We start from the raw sequence: 23,682 nt of genomic DNA on the forward strand, positions 1-23,682 counted from the left end.
GCTGCTCCTCCTTCATTGCTTTTAGATCTTCTCTGATTTCATGAAGGATGATGGAGTGCTCTTGATGTTCCACCCTTAGTTGCTTCCAATAATTGTGTGGAAGAAAATGTATCCCCTGAGGTATCTCAGGGATCTCTTGATTTGCAGTCAAATGTTCTACCACTGAGCTATAGACCCTTGATGGAAGCTTTTGTCTTCCCTTTCCTCTTTCTAAAGGTTTCTCTGGCCTTAGGTGCCATCAATGGTTATGGAAAAAACAAAAAAGCTATGCTTTTACCACACCAAACTTAGAATGTTGCTTGCCCTCGAGCAAAAGAAGAAAGAATAGAAGAAGAAGAAGAAGAGGATATGGAGGCGATGGATGGAGGTGTGTATTCGGCCATATGGGTGGGATTGGGTGGGAGAGAGATGTTGAATTTTGAAGGTAGTGGTTGTATGGATGTGAGTGGTAAATGGAAAAAAGAAGGGATGATCATGAATGGAAAGAGAGATGATGAGGTAGGTGGGGATCCTGTGGGGTCCACAGATCCTGAGATGATCTTGTGGGGTCCACAGATCCTGAGGTGTCAAGGCATTTACATCCCTGCACCAATTTAGGCATGTAAAATGCCCTTGCACACAACTCTGGGCGTTCAGCGCCAGGTTGGTGCCCATTTTGGGCGTTCAACGCCCCTTTGCTGCCATTTCTGGCGTTGAACGCCAGAACCATGCTTGTTCTGGGCGTTCAGCGCCAGGATGCTCCCATTCTGGGCGTTCAGCGCCAGAACTATGCTCTGTTCTGGCGTTTGAACGCCAGACAGATGCTCCTCCAGGGTGTGATTTTTCTTCTGCTGTTTTTGATTCCGTTTTCAATTTTTATATTTATTTTGTGACTCCTCATGATCATGAACCTATAAAGACACATAACTTAGAAAAATATAGTTAGATAAATAAACATTGGGTTGCCTCCCAACAAGCGCTTCTTTAATGTCAATAGCTTGACAGTGGGCTCTCATGGAGCCTCACAGATGTGCAGAGCTTTGTTGAGACTCTCCAACACCAAACTTAGAGTTTGGATATGGGAGTTCAACACCAAACTTAGAGTTTGGTTGTGGCCTCCCAACACCAAACTTAGAGTTTGACTGTGGGGGCTCTGGTTGACTCTGCTTGGAGAGAAGCTTTTTCTGCTTCCTCTCCATGGTTGCAGAGGGAGATCCTTGAGTTTTGAATACAAGGGAGTTCTCATTCCATTGAAGGACTATTTCACCTCTGTCAACATCAATCACAGCTCTTGCTGTGGCCAGGAAAGGTCTTCCTAGGATGATGGATTCATCCTCTTCCTTTCCAGTATCCAGGACTATGAAATCAGTAGGTATGTAAAGGCCCTTAACCTTTACTAATACATCTTCTACTTGTCCATAAGCCTGTTTTCTTGAACTGTCTGCCATCTCTAGTGAGATTTTAGCAGCTTGCACCCCATAGATTCCCAGTTTCTCTATTACAGAGAGGGGCATGAGGTTTATTCCCGAACCAAGGTCACACAGAGCCTTAAAGATCATGGTGCCTATGGTACAGGGTATTATGAACTTTCCAGGATCCTGTCTCTTCTGAGGCAATGTCAGTTGATCCAGATCACTTAGTTCATTGATGAACAAGGGAGGTTCAACTTCCCAAGTATCAATGCCAAATAATTTGGCATTCAGCTTCATGATTGCACCAAGAAACTTGGCAGTTTGCTCTTCAGTGACATCCTCATTCTCTTCAGAAGAGGAATACTCATCAGAGCTTATGAAGGGCATAAGGAGGTTCAATGGAATCTCTATGGTCTCTAGATGAGCCTCAGAGTCCTTTGATTCCCTAGAGGGAAGCTCCTTATTGATCACTGGACGTCCCAGGAGGTCTTCCTCCTTGGGATTCACGTCCTCTCCTCTCCTCACAGGTTCGGCCATGGCGCTTATGTCAATGGCCTTGCACTCTCCTTTTGGGTTCTCTTCTGTATTGCTTGGGAGAGTACTAGGAGGGATTTCAGTGATCCTTTTACTCAGCTGGCCCACTTGTGCTTCCAGATTTCTAATGGAAGACCTTGCTTCATTCATGAAACTTACAGTGGCCTTAGATAGATCAGAGACTAGATTTGCTAAATTAGTAGCATTTTGTTCAGAGTTCTCTGTCTGTTGCTGAGTTGATGATGGAAAAGGCTTGCTATTGCTAAATCTGTTTCTTCCACCATTATTAAAGCCTTGTTGGGGCTTTTGATCCTTCCATGAGAAATTTGGATGATTTCTCCATGTTGAGTTATAGGTGTTTCCATAAGGTTCACCTAAGTAATTTACCTCTGCTATTGCAGGGTTCTCAGGATCATAGGCTTCTTCTTCAGAAGATGCCTCTTGAGTACTATTGGATGCAGCTTGCATTCCATGCAGACTCTGAGAGATCATATTGACTTGCTGAGTCAATATTTTATTCTGAGCCAATATGGCATTCAGAGTATCAACTTCAAGAACTCCCTTCTTCATAGGCGTCCCATTATTCACAGGATTCCTTTCAGAAGTGTACATGAACTGGTTATTAGCAACCATGTCAATGAGTTCTTGAGCTTCTACAGGCGTTTTCTTTAGGTGAATGGATCCACCTGCAGAAGTGTCCAGTGACATCTTTGATAGCTCAGATAAACCATCATAGAATATATCCAGGATGGTCCATTCTGAAAGCATGTCAGAAGGACACTTTTTGGTCAACTATTTGTATCTTTCCCAAGCTTCATAGAGGGATTCACCTTCTTTCTGTCTGAAGGTTTGAACATCAGCTCTAAGCTTGCTCAGCTTTTGAGGAGGAAAGTACTTGGCTAAGAAAGCCGTGACCAGCTTATCCCAAGAGTTCAGGCTGTCTTTGGGTTGAGAATCCAACCATAATCTAGCTCTGTCTCTTACAGCAAAGGGGAAAAGCATGAGCCTGTAGACTTCAGGATCTACTCCATTAGTCTTAACAGTATCACATATCTGCAAGAATTCAGTTAAGAACTGAAAAGGATCTTCAGATGGAAGTCCATGAAACTTGCAGTTCTGCTGCATCAGAGAAACTAATTGAGGTTTCAGCTCAAAGTTGTTTGCTCCAATGGCAGGAATGGAGATGCTTCTTCCATGTAAATTGGAATTAGGTGCAGTAAAGTCACCAAGCATCTTCCTTACATTATTATTATTTTCGGCTGCCATCTCCTCTGCCTGTTCGAAAATTTCTGAAAGGTTATCTCTGGATTGTTGTATTTTAGCTTCTCTAAATTTTCTCTTCAGAGTCCTTTCAGGTTCTGGATCTGCTTCCACAAGAATGCTCTTATCCTTGCTCCTGCTCATATGACAAAGAAGAAGGCACAGAAAAATAATAATAATAATGGAGATCCTTTATACCTCAGTATAGGGATTCCTGTGTGAGTGGAAGAAGAGGGGGAGACAAAGAATGTAATATAATGGAAGAAACACAACTGTGAAGATGGAAGAGAGGTGAAATGAGATGTTAGGATATGAATGAATAAATAGAATGAGATGGGGGAGGGATAATTTTCGAAAATTATTTTGAAAAAGAGTTAGTGATTTTTGAAAAATGGTTTTTGAAAAATGTGTTAGTAATTTTCGAAAATTAAGATTTAAAAATTAAAATAATTAATAAATTAAAAAGAAATTTTGAAAAAGAGGGGAGATATTTTCAAAAAATGAGAGAGAGAGAGAGAGAGTTAGTTAGGTGGTTTTGAAAAAGATAAGAAACAAACAAAAAGTTAGTTAGTTAGTTGAAACAAATTTTGAAAAGATAGGAAGTTAGGAGGTTAGGAAAGATATTTTGAAAAGATATTTTTGAAAAAGATAAGATGAGAAGATATTTTTGAAAAGATATGATAGAAATTAGTTTTTGAAAAAGATTTGATTTTTAAAATCTCAATTAATGACTTGATTCATAAGAAATCACAAGATATGAATCTAGAACTCAAAGTTTGAATCTTTCTTAACAAGCAAGTAACAAACTTCAAATTTTTGAATCAAAACATTAATTGATTATGTTATTTTCAAAAATTTGGTATAAAAATAAGAAAAAGATTTTTGAAAAATATTTTTGGAATTTTCGAAAATAACTAAGAATTTTGAAAAAGATTTGATTTTTGAAAAAGATTTTGAAAAAAGATAAGATTTTCAAATTGAAAATTCGATTTGACTCATAAGAAACAACTTGATTTTAAAAATTTTTGAAAAAGTCAATCCAAATTTTCGAATTTGATGAGAGAAAAAGGGAAAGATATTTTTTTGATTTTTGAAATTTTTATGAAAAACATGAAAAATATGCAATGCATGAAATTTTTAGATCAAAACAATGAATGCATGCAAGAATGCTATGAATGTCAAGATGAACACCAAGAACACTATGAATGTCATGATGAACATCAAGACACAATTTTGAAAAATTTTTAATGCAAAGAAATCATGCAAGACACCAAACTTAGAATTCTTTAATGCTTAGACACTAAGAATTCAAGAATGCATATGATAAACATGAAAAGACACAAAACAAAAAATCATCAAGATCAAACAAGAAGACTTATCAAGAACAACTTGAAGATCATGAAGAACACTATGAATGCATGATATTTTCGAAAAATGCTAGATGCATATGCAATTGACACCAAACTTATGATATGACTCAAGACTCAAACAAGAAACAGAAAAATATTTTTGATTTTTATGATTTTCTAATTTTTTTGGTAATTTTTTTTCGAAAATTATATGAAAAAAAAAATAAGGATTCCAAAATTTTTAATATGAATTCCAGGAATCTTGCATTCTTAGTCTAAAGCTTCAGTCCAGGAATTAGACATGGCTCACTAGCCAGCCAAGCTTTCAATGAAAGCTCCAGTCCAAAACACTAGACATGGCCAATGGCCAGCCAAGCTTTAGCATTTAACACCAGAGTATATTGATCTTGATAACAAATTGCTGCTCATCATTTATCAAGTATGTAACTTTCCTCTGATGGTTTGGAAGCCTCAGTCCAAATAAATTTAGACATGGCTTTACAGCCAGCCAGGCTTCACATGCTTCATGAAACACTAGAATTCATTCTTAAAAATCTTGAATAAAATTTTTTTGAAAACATTTTTATTTTTATTTTTCGAAGACAGGTGAAAAGATTTTGAAAATATTTTTGAAAAATTTTTGAAAAGAAAATAAAAAGAAAATTACCTAATCTGAGCAACAAGATGGACTGTCAGTTGTCCAAACTCGAACAATCCCCGGCAACGGCGCCAAAAACTTGGTGCTGTTGCCGGATCAAAAGGGAATTTGGCACTGATGTTACCGGACCAAAAGCTTGCCGAAGACTCAAACAATCCCCGGCAACGGCGCCAAAAACTTGGTGTTGTTGCCGGGATTGGGATCTCAGACGATTCTTGGCGCCAAACAGGAACAATTAAGTCCCCGGCAACGGCGCCAAAAACTTGGTGCGCGGAAATTGTGATTACACTTTAATTATGTAAATTCATCGCTCTTTCTTTCCCTAGTAATGGCGCCAAAAACATGATGCCAATACCATGGTTCACAACTTCGCACAACTAACCAGCAAGTGCACTGGGTCGTCCAAGTAATACCTTACGTGAGTAAGGGTCGAATCCCACGGAGATTGTTGGTATGAAGCAAGCTATGGTCACCTTGCAAATCTCAGTCAGGCAGATATAAAATAGTAATGAGGTTTTCGAAATTAATTAATAAAATAGGGATAGAAATACTTATGTAAATCACTGGTGAGAATTTCAGATAAGCGAATAGAGATGCTTTCGTTCCTCTGAACCTCTGCTTTCCTGCTATCTTCATCCAATCAGTCTTACTCCTTTCCATGGCTGGCTTTATGCAAGGGCATCACCGTTGTCAGTGGCTACATCCCCTCCTCTCAGTGAAAATGATCAACGCACCCTGTCACGGTACGGCTATTCATCTGTCGGTTCTCGATCATGCTGGAATAGGATTCACCCTCCTTTTGCGTCTGTCACTAACGCCCAGCAATCGCGAGTTTGAAGCTCGTCACAGTCATTCAATCATTGAATCCTACTCGGAATACCACAGACAAGGTTTAGACCTTCCGAATTCTCTTGAATGCCGCCATCATTCTAACTTACACCACGAAGATTCTGGTTAAGAGATCTAAGAGATACTCATTCAGTCGAAGGTAGAACGGAAGTGGTTGTCAGGCACGCGTTCATAGGGAATGATGATGATTGTCACGTTCATCACATTCAGGTTGAAGAGCGAATGAATATCTTAGAAGCGAAATAAGATGAATTGAATAGAAAACAGTAGTACTTTGCATTAATCTTTGAGGAACAGCAGAGCTCCACACCTTAATCTATGGAGTGTAGAAACTCTACCGTTAAAAATACATAAGTGAAAGGTCCAGGCATGGCCGAATGGCCAGCCCCTCTGATCTAAGAACCAGGCGTCCAAAGATGATCCTAAGATCCTAAGATGATTAAAAGATGCCTGATACAATAGTAAAAGGTCCTATTTATAATAAACTAGCTACTAGGGTTTACATGAGTAAGTAATTGATGCATAAATCCACTTCCGGGGCCCACTTGGTGTGTTTTTGGGCTGAGCCTGAGTGTTGCACGTGCAGAGGCCATTTGTGGAGTTGAACGCCAGTTTCTGTGCCAGTTTGGGCGTTCAACTCTGGTTTTGGATCCTTTTCTGGCGCTGGACGCCAGATTTGGGCAGAAGGCTGGCGTTGAACGCCAGTTTACATCGTCAATTCTTGGCCAAAGTATAGACTATTATATATTGCCGGAAAGCCCTGGATGTCTACTTTCCAACGCAATTGGAAGCGCGCCATTTCGAGGTCTGTAGCTCCAGAAAATCCACTTTGAGTGCAGGGAGGTCAGAATCCAACAGCATCAGCAGTCCTTCTTCAACCTCTGAATCTGATTTCTGCTCAAGTCCCTCAATTTCAGCTAGAAAATACCTGAAATCACAGAAAAACACACAAACTCATAGTAAAGTCCAGAAATGTGAATTTAACATAAAAACTAATGAAAACATCCCTAAAAGTAACTAGATCCTACTAAAAACATACTAAAAACAATGCCAAAAAGCGTATAAATTATCCGCTCATCAGTTACCTGAATCTTTTTGAATATCTCTACCATTTTTGGATCAGGTTCTAGCTGCTTCCTGGGCTTCCTTGCAAGTTGTGGAAATGGAATAGTAGTGGTGTCTTCTGCAGTGTCTGTGCCTTTTAATGCTTCCTCCTGTGGTTGCACTTCTTCTTCAGCTATGTCCTGTATGTCCTCTTCCTCTTCAACATCTTCTATTTCCACTACCTCTTCAGCTGACGCGTGTTCTGGTGGGCTTGGCTCCTCCTGGTTCCTCTCCTGCAGTGTGGTTCTGGACCTTAGGGTGATGGCATTAATACCACCCTTGGGATTGGGTAATGGTTGAGAGGGAATTCCACTGGAGCTCGAAGGTTGGTTATTGGAGTTGGTCATTGATCCAATCTGGGAGACAAGAGCTTGTAAAGTAGTGTTCAGACCATTTAGAGTGGCATTAATATTATTTTCCATGGTCTACTGTCTTCGATCCATAGATTGTAGTAAGTCATCATTAGCAGATGAAGAAGGATAGGTAAGTTGAGAGGTCTGCTGTAGGGTATTCTGTGGTCCTTGGGATTGCCTTAGGTGAGGTGCTTTGTAAGGCTGATTCTGATTCTGCTGCCTATTGTTGTTGTTATTCTACCTCTGATTTCCCTGATTATCTCTGCCTCCTCTGTTGTTGTTGTCCCTCCAATTCTGGTTAGAATTGTCTTGCCATCCATGGTTGTAATTGCCACCTTGATTGTACCCTTGGTTGGGGCGGTCATAGAAGTTATGTGTGGCTGCCACGGTGTTGTCTTCATGCTGGAGCTGCGGACATTCATCAGTATAATGGCTATAATTAGCACAGATTCTGCAAACTCTCTGTGGGACTAACTGTTGGTTTTGTTGTGGTGGAGAAGGTTGAGCTTGCTGAACTTGTTGTTGATTCAATTGCATCTGCTTCAGCAAGTTGGTCATTTCACAGATACTCTGAGTTAAAGCAGCAGTCTCTCTGCTAGAAGATACTTCTACAATGGCTTTTGAATGGCCTTATTTCTGCCTGTGATTCCTAGTAGATTCAGCTAAGTCACTGATTAATTGCCATGCCTCATCAGTGGTCTTGTACTTTTTAATAGACCCATTGCTAGCACTTTCCAATGTGGTCCTATCTTGGGGCCTTATTCCCTGTGTGACATAACCGAGTAACACCAGCTTGTCAATCATATGGTGGGGGCAAGCTTCCAGAAGATTATTGAAGCGCTCCCAGTACTTATAAAGAGTTTCGGATTCATCCTGAACAATCATGGAAATATCTTTCCTCAGTTTATCAGTAACTTCAGCTGGAAAGAACTTTTCCAAGAATTCTCTTCTCAGTGTATCCCAGTTGGATACAATTGCTGCTGGTTGAGTGTAGTACCACTCTCTTGCCTTCCCCTCAAGAGAAAACGGGAAAGCTTTCAGCAAAATTGAAGTTTGATTTGCACCATCACACTTGACAGTAGAACAGGCTGCCTGAAAATCTCTCAGGTACTTGATAGGCTCTTGAGCAGGTAAGCCATGAAACTTGGGCATCAAATTGAGCAGTGCGGTCCTTATTTCAAAGTCTGTAGCCACCGTTGGGTGATGCGCTTGAAATGATTGCATTGTAAAATCAGGGGCTCCAGCCTCCTGGATAGTAACTCTCCTGGCTGCTGCCATGTTACCTGTACGTAAAACAACCAAATCAGTAGAACGGGGGCTGGTTTCTTTCTCAGGTGACATTTCAGATCCACCCTCAGAGAGGACTAACCAACGCCGAGCTTGCCTTATTCGTGAAATAGTTCTTTCAATCTCAGGATCGAATATTAGCAAGCTTGGATCAGGAAGCGAACGTGTCATCTAACGAAAGAAACAAGCAGCTCATAGTAGCAAGATTAAATAAAATGCAAATAAATAAATTCTAATTAATAACTTTAGCACTCTATTGCAACTCCCCGGCAACGGCGCCAAAAATTGATGCGGGTGGAAATTGGCGAGTTAAGAATGATTATAAAATATGCGTTGCAAGTATAGTTTTCAACCAACCAGAAATATGCTTTATCAATTTAAAAAGGGTGTCACAGAAATTAAAATCAAAATACTGGGAGTATGAGTCCCAGGTCGTCTCCCAACGAGTTGCAGAAAAGTGTGCTATTTTATTAATCAGATGTTTTCAAAAAGGTTTGAGTTGAATGGCAGAAAATTAAATTAGAGAATTTATATAAATTTAAATAAAAGCCTTGATTGGGAGTTGATTAGTTGGAAGCCCTATTCTTGTTGCAGTACTCTCAAGATTAATTGATAATTGGGGATTATTCTGTTTAGTTGTCCCTCACTAAGTAAGGGAAAGTTAAACAAGTTGGAATGCTATTTCTATCCACAAGTTCCAATCCGCTCTGGGGAGGATTGGTGTTAGTGACTAGAGATCAATCCAACAATAAACCCAACTACAATCTCTCTCTTGAGCATCCCAACTTCAAGGGTTTCTTTCAATCAACTCCCCATCAAGTTAGGGGACTACTCGCTCATTGTAAATGTAAAATTCATAACATAAGAAAAGGAATTAAAGAAAGACATCATAAATAATGATCAAAAGATTAATCAAAAATAAAAGTGATTCTTGTATTAATAAATGCTAAAATAATCCAACAATAAAATTAAGTAAATTAAGGAACATGGAAGAGTAAGAGACAAATAAAGAAAACGAACTAGAGTGTCGAAGTCTTGATGAGGCAATAACTCTTCTCAATATCCCAATGCAAAAACAATGAACATAACAAATCCTAAAAACTATGAATGTGTAGAGAGAAAACCTAGAGGAGAGAAAAACTAGATCTAAAAACTAAAATTATGCGGAATGAATGTTGTTGTTGGTTTCTGCATGTTCTCTGGCTCTAATCTGCTTTTCTGGGCCGAAAACCAGGTCAAAATAGGGCCCAAAATCGCCCCCAGCGATTCTGCAGATTATGCAGATCGCGTATGTCACACGGTCGCGTCATCCATGCAGCCGCGTCACCGCAATTTCCTCTTCTTCGTGCGGTCGCGTCATCCATGCGATCGCGTCACTTCTCGCTTGTCATCTCCTCAATTTCTTGTGTTCCTTCCATTTTTGCAAGCTTCCTCTCCAATCTCCAACTCATTCATGTCCTGTAAAGCCTGAAACACTTAACACACAGATCACGGCATCGAATGGAATAAAGGAGAAATAAAATACATAATTAAAGTCCCTAGGAAGCAAGCTTTCAATCATACAATAACTTTAGGAAGGAATTATAAATGCATGCTTATTTAATGAATAAGTGGATAAAGATCATGATAAAACCACACAATTAAACACAATATAAACCATAAAATAGTGGTTTATCAAAGGCATACTAGATATAACATTGATCTTTGTTGGATCCACAGAAATACCATCGTTAGAGACAATGTTTCCTAAAATAATACCTTGTCTAACCATAAAATGACACTTTTCAAAATTCAAGACAAGATTTGATTTAGTACACTCTCCAACACTTTTGCAAGGTTGTCCAAGCAAAGATCAAAAGAGTCCCCATAGACACTAACATCGTCCATGAACACCTCCATGCAATGCTCTAGAAGATCCGCAAATATGCTCATCATACACCTTTGAAAAGTTGCCGGTGCGTTGCATAAGCCAAATTGCATACGCTTGTAGGCATATATAAGTTCCAAAATGGCACGTAAAGGTAGTTTTCTCTTGATTCTCTAGAGCAATGTGGATTTGAAAATACCCCGAATAGCCATCTAAGAAACAGTAATGAGATTTACCAGACAATCGATCAAGCATTTGATCGATAAATGGTAGCGGAAAGTGATCCTTCCTAGTGGCCATGTTCAAACGCCGGTAGTCAATACATACCCTTTATGAGTTTTGCACCCTTGTAGCTATAAGCTCCCCACTCTCATTCTTAATTGTAGTAATCCCGGATTTCTTTGGAACAACTTGGACCGGACTTACCCATTCACTATCCGAAATGGGATAAATGATGTCCGCTTCTAATAACCGGGTTACCTCCTTCTTTACAACCTCTAGAATGGTAGGATTTAAACGTCTTTGAGGTTGTCGAACGGGTCTAGCTCCTTCTTCTAAGAAGATTCGGTGCTCACACACTTGGGGGCTTATGCCCACTAGGTCTGCCAAGCTTGATGCACCACTATTTTGTGGTATATTTTGTACCTAATTGAGAGGATTTTATCCACTAAACTCACACTTATTCATATAATTCGCATGTTTTACATTTTCCTTCCTAATTTTGTGCTTTGATAGAAAACATGCTTCTTTGGCCTTAAATTTGCTATGATTAATCCTTTCTTTTATACCATTCGATGTCATGATCTGTGCGTTAAGTGTTTTCAGGCTTTATAGGGTAGGGATGGCTTAGAGGATGGAGAGGAAGCTTGCATAAATGGAAGTAGCACAAGAAATAAAGGAGACAACTAGTGAGGAGCAACGCGTATGCATGGCTCACGCGTGCGCGTGCCTGACGCATACGCGTGATAAGAAAAATCGCCAAACAACGCGCACGCGTGACTGACGCTACGCGTGATGTGTGCTTTCTGCAGAAATCACAGAAAATGCTGGGGGCAATTTTGGGCTGAGTTTAGACCCAGTTTTCAGCCTAGAAACACAGACTAAAGCCAGGGAACAAGCAGAGACTCAAGACACATTGAATCATACTTTTATTTACATAATTTTAGGTTTTAGATGTAGTTTTCTAGGGAGAGAGGCTCTCTCCTCTCTCTAGGTTTTAGGATTTCTCTTTGTTTTGGGTTTATTTCTTCTTAATTCCAGGTTCAATGTTCCTTTAATTTAGTTTCTCTTCTACTTTTCTTTGTTCTAGCATTCCAGTTTATCTATTTCCCCTATTGATTACTTTATGTTGATATTTATTTTATGAACTCTTCATGTTAGATTTGATTTTTTATTTAATGCAATTTGAGGTATTTCATGTTTATTGCTTCTTCTACTTATGTTTTTATGTCGTGCCTTCCAAGTGTTTGATAGAATGCTTGGGAGAGTTTTAAATTAGCTTTTTACGTTCTTTTGGTTTTGGTTGAGTAATTAGAGACTCTTGAGTTATCAAACTCCTTTGTTGACTGATAATTGTAAGTTGCTGGTTGATTTGAATCCCTCTAAAGCTAGTCTTTCCTTAGGAGTTGACTAGGACTTGAGAAATTAAATTGATTGGTCCACTTGACTTTCCTTCATTTAGTAAGGGTTAACTAAGTGGGAGCAATGAATAATTCTCATCACAACTGATAAGGATAATGGTGCACAAATTGTGAATCACACTTTTCACAACGCGTACCACTAACCAGCAAGTGCACTGGGTCGTCCAAGTAATACCTCACGTGAGTAAGGGTCGAATCCCACGGAGATTGTTGGTTTGAAGCAATCTATGGTTATCTTGTAGATCTTAGTCAGGAAGTCAATTATGTTTATCAGTTGAATTGCGAATAAACAATAGAGCATGGATTAAAGGTTACTTGTTATGCAGTAATGGAGAATATGTTGGAGTTTTTGGAGATGCTTTGTCTTCTGAATCTCTGCTTTCCTCTGTCTTCTTGTTCACGCACGCACGTCCTCCTATGGCAAGCTGTGTGTTGGTGGATCACCGTTGTCAATGGCTACCTTCCATCCTTCCAGTGAAAACTACGCTCACGCGCTCTGTCACAGCACGGCTAATCACCGGTTGGTTCTCGATCCGGTTGGAATAGGATTTACTATCCTTTTGCATCTGTCACTAACGCCCAGCCTTCAGGAGTTTGAAGCTCGTCACAGTCATTCAATCCTTGAATCCTACTCGGAATACCACAGACAAGGTTTAGACTTTCCGGATTCTCATGAATGCCGCCATCAGTTCTAGCTTATACCACGGAGATTCTGATTAAGGAATCTAAGAGATACTCATTCAATCGGATATAGAACGGAGGTGGTTGTCAGGCACACGTTCGTGGTTTGAGGAAGGTGATGAATGTCACAGATCATCACCTTCATCACAGTTAAGTGCGAATGAACATCTTAGATAGGAACAAGCGTGTTTGAATGGAAAACAGAAATACTTGCATTAATTCATCGAGACACAGCAGAGCTCCTCACCCCCAACAATGGGGTTTAGAGACTCATGCCGTCAGAGAATACAAAGTTTAGATCTGAAATGTCATGAGATACAAAATAAGTCTCTAAAAGTTGTTTAAATACTAAACTAGTAGCCTAGGTTTACAAAAATTGGATAAACTATGATGGATGATGCAGAGATCCACTTCTGGGGCCCACTTGGTGTGTGCTGGGGCTGAGACTTAAGCAATTCACGTGCAGAGGCCATTTGTGGAGTTGAACGCCAGTTTTTATGCCAGTTTGGGCGTTCAATTCCAGCTTTTGATCCTTTTCTGGCGCTGGACGCCAGAATTGGGCAGAGGACTGGCGTTGAACGCCAGTTTATGTCGTCTATCCTTGTGCAAAGTATGGACTATTATATATTGCTGGAAAGCCCTGGATGTCTACTTTCCAACGCAATTGGAAGCATGCCATTTCGAGTTCTGTAGCTCCAGAAAATCCACTTTGAGTGCAGGGAGGTCAGAATCCAACAGCATCAGCAGTCCTTTTTCAGCCTGAATCAGATTTTTGCTCAACTCCTTCAATTTCAGCCAGAAAAATACCTGAAATTACAGAAAAACACACAACTCATAGTAAAGTCCAGAAATATGAATTTTTCTTAAAAACTAATAGAAATAGACTAAAAACTAACTAAAACATACTCAAAACTATATGAAATTATCCCCAAAAAGCGTATAAAATATCCGCTCATCACAACACCAAACTTAAACTGTTGCTTGTCCTCAAGCAACTAGACAAATAAAATAGAAGACTAATAGGTTGAGAAGCAATAATATCTCAGAGTTTTTGATTGAAGCTCAGATCCTAATTAGATGAGCGGGACTAGTAGCTTTTTGCTTCTGAACAGTTTTGGCATCTCACTTTATCCATTGAAGCTCAGAGTGATTGGCATCTATAGGAACTCAGAATTCAGATAGTGTTATTGATTCTCTTAGTTCAGTGTGATGATTCTTGAACACAGCTTCTTTATGAGTCTTGGCCGTGGCCCTAAGCACTTTGTTTTCCAGTATTACTACCGGATACATAAATGCCACAGACACATAACTGGGTGAACCTTTTCAGATTGTGACTTAGCTTTGCTAAAGTTCCCAATTAGAGGTGTCCAGAGTTCTTAAGCACACTCTTCTTTTTTGCTTTGGACCTTGACTTTAACCGCTCAGTCTCAAGTTTTCACTTGACACCTGCACGCCACAAGCACATGGTTAGGGACAGCTTGGTTTAGCCGCTTAGACCAGGATTTTAGTCCTTTAGGTCCTCCTATCCACTGATGCTCAAAGCCTTGGGATCCTTTTTATTTGCCCTTGCCTTTTGGTTTTAAGAGCTTTTGGCTTTTTCTGCTTGCTTTTTTTTTTTTTTTCTGCAAGCTTTGTTCTTTGCTGCTTTTTCTTGCTTCAAGAATCATTTTTATGATTTTCAGATTATCAATAACATGTCTCATGTTCATCATTCTTTCAAGAGCCAACATATTTAACAGTCTTAAACAACAAATTCAAAAGACATATGCACTGTTCAAGCATTCATTCAGAAGACAGAAAGCATTGCCACCATATTTAACCAATTAGAATTTCTTTTATTAAACTCGAAATTTTATTGCTTCTTATTCAAAAGATCTACTATTTTATTCATGTTTAATGATGATGAGAAAAATAAACTATAGCTTAATTGGAGATAAAATCAAATAGATACTAATTACTATTATATGACTTCTAAGGTAAACTTTTTATAAGGACACTGTCACAGAGTTAAGGCAGAAATTGGAAATTAACAACCTTTATTCTGGGGGTATGGGGGTTCCTCTGATCCTTGGGGTGCTTGGTATTACAGAAGACTTTTGGCGCTTCAGTTCCCTTAAGTCACGTCCCTGCTCCTCTTGTTCTTTAAACATATGGGTCAGCATTTGACTGTGTTCCTTCTGTTGTTTTATTATTTGCTCCATAGCTTCCTGTATCTTGGTGACAGACGTCTCAAGATATTCCCAATATTCCGCTTGAGGAATCTCTGGGAGGAATTCCTGTGCTCTCTTCTTGATAAGATCCTCCTGTGCTTGTTGTCTCTCCATTGATGCTTTGGTGATTGACTTTTCAATTAGGATATATTCAGTTATTCCCATCTTGACTCCAGCGTCCTTGCAGAGCAGAGAAATCACGCTTGGATAAGCCAACCTGGCCTCTTTTGAATTTTTGTTAGCAATCTTATAGAGCTCAGTTGAAATCAGCTGATGAACCTCCACTTCCTTTCCCATCATGATGCAATGAATCATCACTGCTCTTTTAACTGTGACTTCAGAACGGTTGCTAGTGGGCAACAGAGAATGCCCAATGAAGTCCAGCCATCCTCTGGCAACTGGTTTGAGATCCTCCCTCTTGAGTTGATTTGGGACGCCCTTTGTGTTGGTGGTCCACCTGGCTCCAGGGATACATATGTCCTCTAGAATCTTATCCAGGCCAATGTCTGCTCTCATCATCCTCCTGTTGAAGGAGTCTGGATCATCCTTTAGCTGAGGTAGCTTTAATATCTCTCTGATCTTGTCAGGGGTGGTATGAACAATCTTTCCCCTGACCATGGTCCGAAATTCGTAGCAGGCAGTTCCAGATAGTCTTTGCTTGTCAGTCTGCCACATATTAGCATAGAACTCCTGGACCATGTTCCTTCCTATTTTCGTTTCAGGATTAGCTAGGACTTCCCAGTTCCTGATTCGAATTTGCTCCTGGATCTCCGGATATTCGTCTTCTTTCAGATCGAATCTAACTTCTGGGATCACTGATCTCAGACCCATTACTTTAAGATAATGGTCTGAATATTCTTTAGATAAGAACTTCCCTTGATTCCAAAGTGGTTTTGGAACGCTCTCTTTCTTGCCTCTTGGAGTGGATTGTTTTCCTTTGGGAGCCATGATCTTAGTGATCTCGGAAAAACACACCAAACTTAGAGGTTTGCTTGTCCTCAAGCAAAAGAAAAGAAAGGAGAGGGATAGAAGGAGATCGAGGTGCACTTGTTGATGGAGGAGGGGGGAGGCCGAACCCAATTTTAAAGGGGTGGGGGGGTGGCTTTTCGAAAAAAATGGAAGAGATAAGATAAAAAGATTGAGTTGAAAAAGATAAGATAGAAGATAGAGTTTAATTTTGAAAAGATATGATAGATTTTTGAAAAAGATAACTCTGAATTTTGAAAAAGATAATATGGATATTTGAAAAAGATATGGATTAGTTGAAAAGATTTTTGAGTGAAAAAGATAGATTTGTTTTCAGAAAAGATTTTGAAAAGAGTTGGATTGAATTTGGAAAGATGGATTTTTAGAAATTAAGGATTTTAGAAATTAGGGTTCTTGACATGTTCATGTAAAAATCATGCATTGAAGCATAAAATTTGAAATTAAAATGGAAATACGTGTGGGACAAATGGATTTGGCTCCTCCCTGTCTTCCTGGCGTTTGAACGCCCAAACACTGCTTGTTTTGGGTGTTCAGCGCCCAAATGCTGATCTCCTGGGCGTTCAGCGCCCAGTTGCTGCCATTACTGGCGTTCAACGCCCAGTGGGTGGCCATTTCTGGCGTTGAACGCCCAAATTGCTACCATTACTGGCGTTCAGCGCCCAGTGGATGCCCATTTTGGGCGCTGAACGCCCAAAATGCCCCTTTACTGGCGTTTTCTTGCCATTGAGCTCTTTTACTCTGTTTTGTGTGCCGATTCCTTCTGTAACCCTGTAAACTTATACAAATGATTCTGTACCTTAGTGTCAGTGAACTTTATATAAACAAATAAAAATAAAAATAGGGCAAAAATGCTTAGAGGATTGATGCCCCATGGCTGGGTTGCCTCCGAGCAAGCGCTTCTTTATTGTCTTTAGCTGGACCTTGCTGAGCTTTTAATCTAGCTTCAGCCTTGAGCATTCTTGCTCAATGTTGCCTTCAAGATAATGCTTGATTCTCTGTCCATTGACAATGAACTTCTTATCAGAATCAATATCTTGAAGCTCCACATAACCATATGGTGACACACTTGCAATCACGTATGGTCCCCTCCACCGGGATTTTAGTTTCCCGGGGAATAGCCTGAGTCTAGAGTTAAACAACAGGACCTTCTGTCCTGGTTCAAAGATTCTAGATGACAGCTTTCTATCATGCCATTTTTTTTATTTTTCTTTATAAAGCTTGGCATTTTCGAAAGCTGTGAATCTGAATTCCTCTAGCTCATTTAGCTGGAGCAATCGTTTTTCTCCTGCTAATTTGGCATCAAAGTTTAGGAATCTGGTTGCCCAGTAGGCTTTATGTTCTAGTTCCACGGGCAAGTGGCATGCCTTACCATACACGAGTTGGTATGGAGAGGTCCCTATAGGGGTCTTGAATGCTGTTCTGTAAGCCCACAGAGCATCATCCAAGCTCCTTGCCCAATCCTTTCTACGGGTATTTACTGTCCGTTCCAGGATTCTCTTTAATTCTCTGTTAGAGACTTCAGCTTGCCCATTGGTTTGTGGATGATATGGTGTGGCCACTTTGTGGCGAATTCCATACCGAACCATGGCAGAGTAAAGCTGTTTATTGCAGAAGTGAGTGCCCCCATCACTGATTAACACTCTAGGGACACCAAACCTGCTAAAGATATATTTCTGGAGGAACTTCAGCACTGTTTTAGTATCATTGGTGGGTGTGGCAATAGCCTCAACCCATTTTGATACATAGTCAACTGCCACCAGAATATAAGTGTTTGAATATGATGGTGGAAAAGGTCCCATGAAGTCAATTCCCCATACGTCAAACAACTCAATTTCCAAGATTCCTTGTTGAGGCATGGCGTAACCATGAGGCAGATTACCAGCTCTTTGGCAACTGTCACAATTACGTACAAACTCTCGGGAATCTTTATAGAGTGTGGGCCAATAGAAGCCACATTGGAGGACCTTGGTGGCTGTTCGCTCACCTCCGAAATGGCCTCCATATTGAGATCCGTGGCAATGCCATAGGATTCTCTGTGCTTCCTCTCTGGGGACACACCTACGGATAATTCCGTCTGCACATCTCTTAAAGAGATAGGGTTCATCCCACAAGTAGTACTTTGCATCAGTGATTAATTTCTTTTTTTGTATTCTATTGTACTCCTTGGGTATGAACCGTGCAGCTTTATAGTTTGCAATATCGGCAAACCATGGTGCTTCCTGAATGGCAAATAGATGCTCATCAGGGAACATCTCAGAGATCTCAAGAAAGGGGAGGGACGTCCCTTCCACTGGCTCTATCCGAGACAGATGATCAGCCACTTGGTTCTCTGTCCCTTTTCTGTCTCTTATTTCTATATCAAACTCTTGCAGAAGCAATACCCATCTGATGAGCCTGGGTTTTGAATCCTGCTTTGTGAGTAGATATTTAAGAGCAGCATGGTCAGTATACACAATCACTTTTGATCCTACTAAGTATGATCTGAACTTGTCAATGGCATAAACCACTGCAAGTAGTTCTTTTTCTGTGGTTGTGTAATTTTTCTGGGCATCATTTAGAACGCGACTGGCATAATAAATGACATGCAGAAGCTTGTCATGCCTCTGTCCCAATACTGCACCAATGGCATGATCACTGGCATCACACATTAACTCAAATGGCAATGTCCAGTCTGGTGCAGAAATGACTGGTGCTATGACCAGCTTAGCTTTCAGCGTTTCAAACGCATGCAGGCATGCTGTGTCAAACACAAATGGCGTGTCAGCAGCTAGCAGATTGCTTAGAGGTTTTGCGATTTTTGAAAAATCCTTTATAAACCTCCTATAGAATCCTGCATGCCCCAGAAAGCTTCTGATTGCCTTAACATTGGCAGGTGGTGTTAATTTTTCAATTACCTCTATTTTTGCTTGATCCACCTCTATTCCCTTGTTTGAGATTTTATGCCCAAGAACAATTCCTTCAGTCACCATGAAGTGACACTTTTCCCAGTTTAAAACTAGGTTGGTTTCTTGGCATCTTTTCAGAATAAGTTTCAGGTGATCAAGACAGGAGCTGAATGAGTCTCCATATACTGAGAAGTCATCCATGAAGACTTCCAGAAATTTTTCCACCATGTCAGAGAAAATAGAGAGCATGCATCTCTGGAAGGTTGCAGGCGCATTACATAGCCCAAATGGCATCCTTCTATAAGCAAACACTCCAGATGGGCATGTGAATGCTGTTTTCTCTTGATCCTGGGGATCCACTGCAATCTGGTTATAGCCTGAATAGCCATCCAAAAAGCAGTAATAATCATGACCTGCTAGTCTCTCTAGCATCTGGTCTATGAATGGTAAAGGAAAATGATCCTTTCTGGTGGCTGTATTGAGCCTTCTGTAGTCAATACACATGCGCCACCCTGTAACTGTTCTTGTAGGAACCAGTTCATTTTTTTCATTATGAATCACTGTCATGCCTCCCTTTTTTGGGACGACTTGAACAGGGCTCACCCAGGGGCTATCAGAAATAGGATAAATAATCCCAGCCTCTAGTAACTTGGTGACCTCTTTCTGCACCACTTCCTTCATGGCTGGATTTAGCCGCCTCTGTGGTTGAACCACTGGTTTGGCATTATCCTCCAATAGGATTTTGTGCATGCATCTAGCTGGGCTTATGCCCTTAAGGTCACCTATGGACCACCCAAGAGCTGTCTTGTGTGTCCTTAGCACTTGAATAAGTGCTTCCTCTTCTTGTGAATTTAAAGCAGAGCTTATGATCACTGGAAAAGTGTCACCTTCTCCCAGAAATGCATATTTCAAGGATGGTGGTAGTGGCTTGAGCTCGGGTTTAGGAGGTTTTTCCTCTTTCAGAAGAAAGTTCAGAGGCTCTTTCATGTCCTCTGAATCCTCCAAATCAGGCTGAACGTCTTTAAAGATGTCTTCCAACTCTGATTCGAGACTCTCAGCCATGTTGATCTCTTCTACCAAAGAGTCAATGAGATCAACTTTCATGCAGTCTGTTGATGTGTCTGGATGCTGCATGGCTTTGACAGCGTTCAACTTAAACTCATCATCATTGACTCTCAGGGTTATTTCCCCCTGTTGGACATCAATGAGGGATCGTCCAGTTGCTAGGAAGGGTCTTCCTAGAATGAGAGTAGCACTATTGTGCTCCTCCATTTCCAGCACAACAAAGTCAGTGGGAAAGGCGAATGGCCCAACTCTGACAATCATGTCCTCAATCACGCCTGATGGGTATTTAGTGGAACCATCAGCAAGTTGGAGACATATCCGGGTTGGTTTAACTTCTTCAGTTAAGCCAAGCTTCCTGATAGTGGATGCAGGTATCAGGTTGATGCTTGCCCCAAGATCGCATAAAGCTATCTTGGTGCAATCACCTTCTAATATGCATGGTATCAGAAAACTCCCAGGGTCTTTAAGCTTTTCAGGAAAGCTTTTCAGAATGACTGCACTGCATTCTTCAGTGAGGAGAACTCTTTCTGTTTCTCTCCACTCCTTTTTATGACTCAAGATCTCTTTCATGAACTTGGCATAAGAAGGTATTTGCTCAAGTGCCTCTGCAAATGGAATCTTTATTTCAAGAGTCCTTAGATAATCTGCAAAGCGAGCAAATTGCTTATCCTGCTCCTCTTTCCGGAGTTTTTGAGGATAAGGTATCTTGGCTTTATATTCCTCAACCTTAGTGGTTAAAGAAGCCTTTTTAGAGGGGTTGCTATCAGCACTTGTGTGTGTCTGATCCCTCACTGGCAATTGAGTGCCAGAGTCAGAAGCTGGAATGACGTTAGACGCCAGCTCACTGTCTGTTCCTGGCGCCTGAACGCCAGAAATGTGCCCATGTTGGGCGTTCAACGCCAGATTCTTGCCCATTTCTGGCGTTGAACGCCAATCCTGCCTTGTTTCTGGCGCTGAACGCCAGTTTTGGGCATGGTCTGGGCGTTCAGCGCCAGCCTTCCACCCATTTTCTGGCGTTTTAGTGCCAGAATTATTTTTCCTTGGGCTCTTACTGTCCTCAGGTGAATCTTTGGTGGGTCGCTCATTTCTTGAATTTTTGATGCCTTGAGGTGGGGTATTTAATGTTTTCCCACTTCTTAATTGAACTGCTTGGCATTCTTCTGCTATTTGCCTTGATAGCTGCTGCTTTGTTTGCTTAAACTGTTCGTCCATATGTATATTAGCTATCCTTGTCACCTGTAGCCTGTCCTTAAATTCAGCTAGCTGCTTTGTTAGAAAATCCAATTGCTGATTGAATTCAGCAGCTTGTTTTACAGTACTGAATTCAGCAGTTACTGTTTTAACCTCTTCATTCATGGAAGGGTTGCTGCTTAGATACAGATGCTGATTCCTGGCAACTGTATCAATGAGCTCTTGAGCCTCTTCAATTGTCTTTCTCATATGGATAGATCCACCAGCCGAGTAATCTAGAGACATCTGAGCTCCTTCTGTAAGCCCATAGTAGAAGATGTCTAACTGAACCCACTCTGAAAACATTTCAGAGGGGCATTTTCGTAGCATCTCTCTGTATCTCTCCCAGGCATCATAAAGAGATTCATTATCTCCTTGTTTAAAGCCTTGGATGTCCAGCCTTAGCTGTGTCATCCTTTTTGGAGGAAAATACTGATTCAGGAATTTTTCTGTCAGCTGTTTCCATGTTCTTATGCTGGCCTTAGGTTGGTTATTTAACCACCTCTTAGCTTGATCTTTTACAGCAAATGGAAACAGTAATAGTCTGTAGACATCCTGATCTATTTCCTTATCATGTACTGTGTCAGCAATTTGTAAAAATTGTGCCAGAAACTCTGTAGGTTCTTCCTGTGGAAGACCGGAATACTGGCAACTTTGCTGCACCATGATAATGAGCTGAGGATTCAACTCAAAGCTACTAACTCCAATGGAGGGTATGCATATGCTACTCCCATATGAAGCAGTAGAGGGGTTAGAATATGACCCCAGAGTCCTCCTGGACTGTTCATTTCCACTTATGTCCATGATGGATATATGGATATAACTTGGACTGATTTATCTTTTTATTTATTTTATTTTATAAGAATTAAATACTTAAATAAAATAAAATAACTAAAAAGAATTTGAATTTTGAAATTAAAAAATTTTTTTTTTAAAAAATAAAAATTAATTAGTTAATAAAAAAGAAATTTTTGAAAAAGAGGGAAGATATTTTCGAAAATTAGAGAGAGAGAGAGTTAGTTAGGTAGTTTTGAAAAAGTTAAGAAACAAACAAAAAGTTAGTTGGTTAGTTGAAACAAATTTTGAAAAGATAAGAAGTTAGGAAGTTAGAAGAGATATTTTGAAAAGATATTTTTGAATTTAGTGAGGAGAGAGAAAAACAATAAGATAGTACAAGATTTAAAATTTTTAGATCTAATGCTCCTTGTTTTTGAAAATTTTGGAGGGAAAACACCAAGGAACACCAAACTTAAAAATTTTAAGATCAAGACACAAGGAAAACTCAAGAACACTTTGAAGACTCACAAGAACACAAGAACATGAAGAAAGAACACCAAACTTAAAATTTTTAGAAAACCAAACCAAAATTTTCGAAAACCAAAGGGAAATCAACAAGAAAACACCAAACTTAAAGTTTGGCACAGGATTTAATAGAAAAATTATTTTTGAAAAAGGTTTTAAAAAATATGATAGCCAATTATCATGAACATAAACACCACGTTCTAATTAACTGAGCTATAAATTTAAAGTGTTTTAACAAGGGATAATTAATAAAAGACTCTAAACAAAAAAAGAGAAATTTTTTTCTAATCTAAGCAACAAAATAAACCGTTAGTTGTCCAAACACGAACAATCCCCGGCAACGGCGCCAAAAACTTGGTGCACGAATTGTGAATCACACTTTTCACAACGCGTACCACTAACCAGCAAGTGCACTGGGTCGTCCAAGTAATACCTCACGTGAGTAAGGGTCGAATCCCACGGAGATTGTTGGTTTGAAGCAATCTATGGTTATCTTGTAGATCTTAGTCAGGAAGTCAATTATGTTTATCAGTTGAATTGCGAATAAACAATAGAGCATGGATTAAAGGTTACTTGTTATGCAGTAATGGAGAATATGTTGGAGTTTTTGGAGATGCTTTGTCTTCTGAATCTCTGCTTTCCTCTGTCTTCTTGTTCACGCATGCACGTCCTCCTATGGCAAGCTGTGTGTTGGTGGATCACCGTTGTCAATGGCTACCTTCCATCCTTCCAGTGAAAACTACGCTCACGCGCTCTGTCACAGCACGGCTAATCACCGGTTGGTTTTCGATCCGGTTGGAATAGGATTTACTATCCTTTTGCATCTGTCACTAACGCCCAGCCTTCAGGAGTTTGAAGCTCGTCACAGTCATTCAATCCTTGAATCCTACTCGGAATACCACAGACAAGGTTTAGACTTTTCGGATTCTCATGAATGCCGCCATCAGTTCTAGCTTATACCACGGAGATTCTGATTAAGGAATCTAAGAGATACTCATTCAATCGGATATAGAACGGAGGTGGTTGTCAA

General features: G+C 40.1%; 1 protein-coding gene and 1 non-coding gene across 2 annotated transcripts in view; one reads left to right on the top strand and one right to left on the bottom strand.

Moving 5' to 3' along the window:
- The window catches only part of LOC148548169 (uncharacterized), a 46,382-nt gene that overhangs the window by 14,226 nt on the left and 8,474 nt on the right, over positions 1-23,682 (bottom strand). Inside the window, exons 2-3 of the mRNA XM_088495584.1 lie at positions 19,725-20,009; positions 18,346-19,628 (exon numbers count right to left, since the gene is read on the bottom strand). Of these exons, the coding sequence (XP_088351710.1) occupies positions 18,346-19,628; positions 19,725-20,009 (1,568 nt within the window). The remainder of the gene's footprint in view (positions 1-18,345; positions 19,629-19,724; positions 20,010-23,682) is intronic.
- LOC148548170 (small nucleolar RNA R71) lies at positions 2,688-2,795 on the top strand. The gene has a single exon (XR_015897226.1). It is a non-coding gene; the product is annotated as a small nucleolar RNA R71 (small nucleolar RNA).

This window comes from Arachis ipaensis, chromosome B8 (genome assembly GCF_059453495.1).
Source record: "Arachis ipaensis isolate K30076 ecotype BB chromosome B8, ASM5945349v1, whole genome shotgun sequence".
In the NCBI taxonomy this organism is placed as follows: domain Eukaryota; kingdom Viridiplantae; phylum Streptophyta; class Magnoliopsida; order Fabales; family Fabaceae; genus Arachis; species Arachis ipaensis.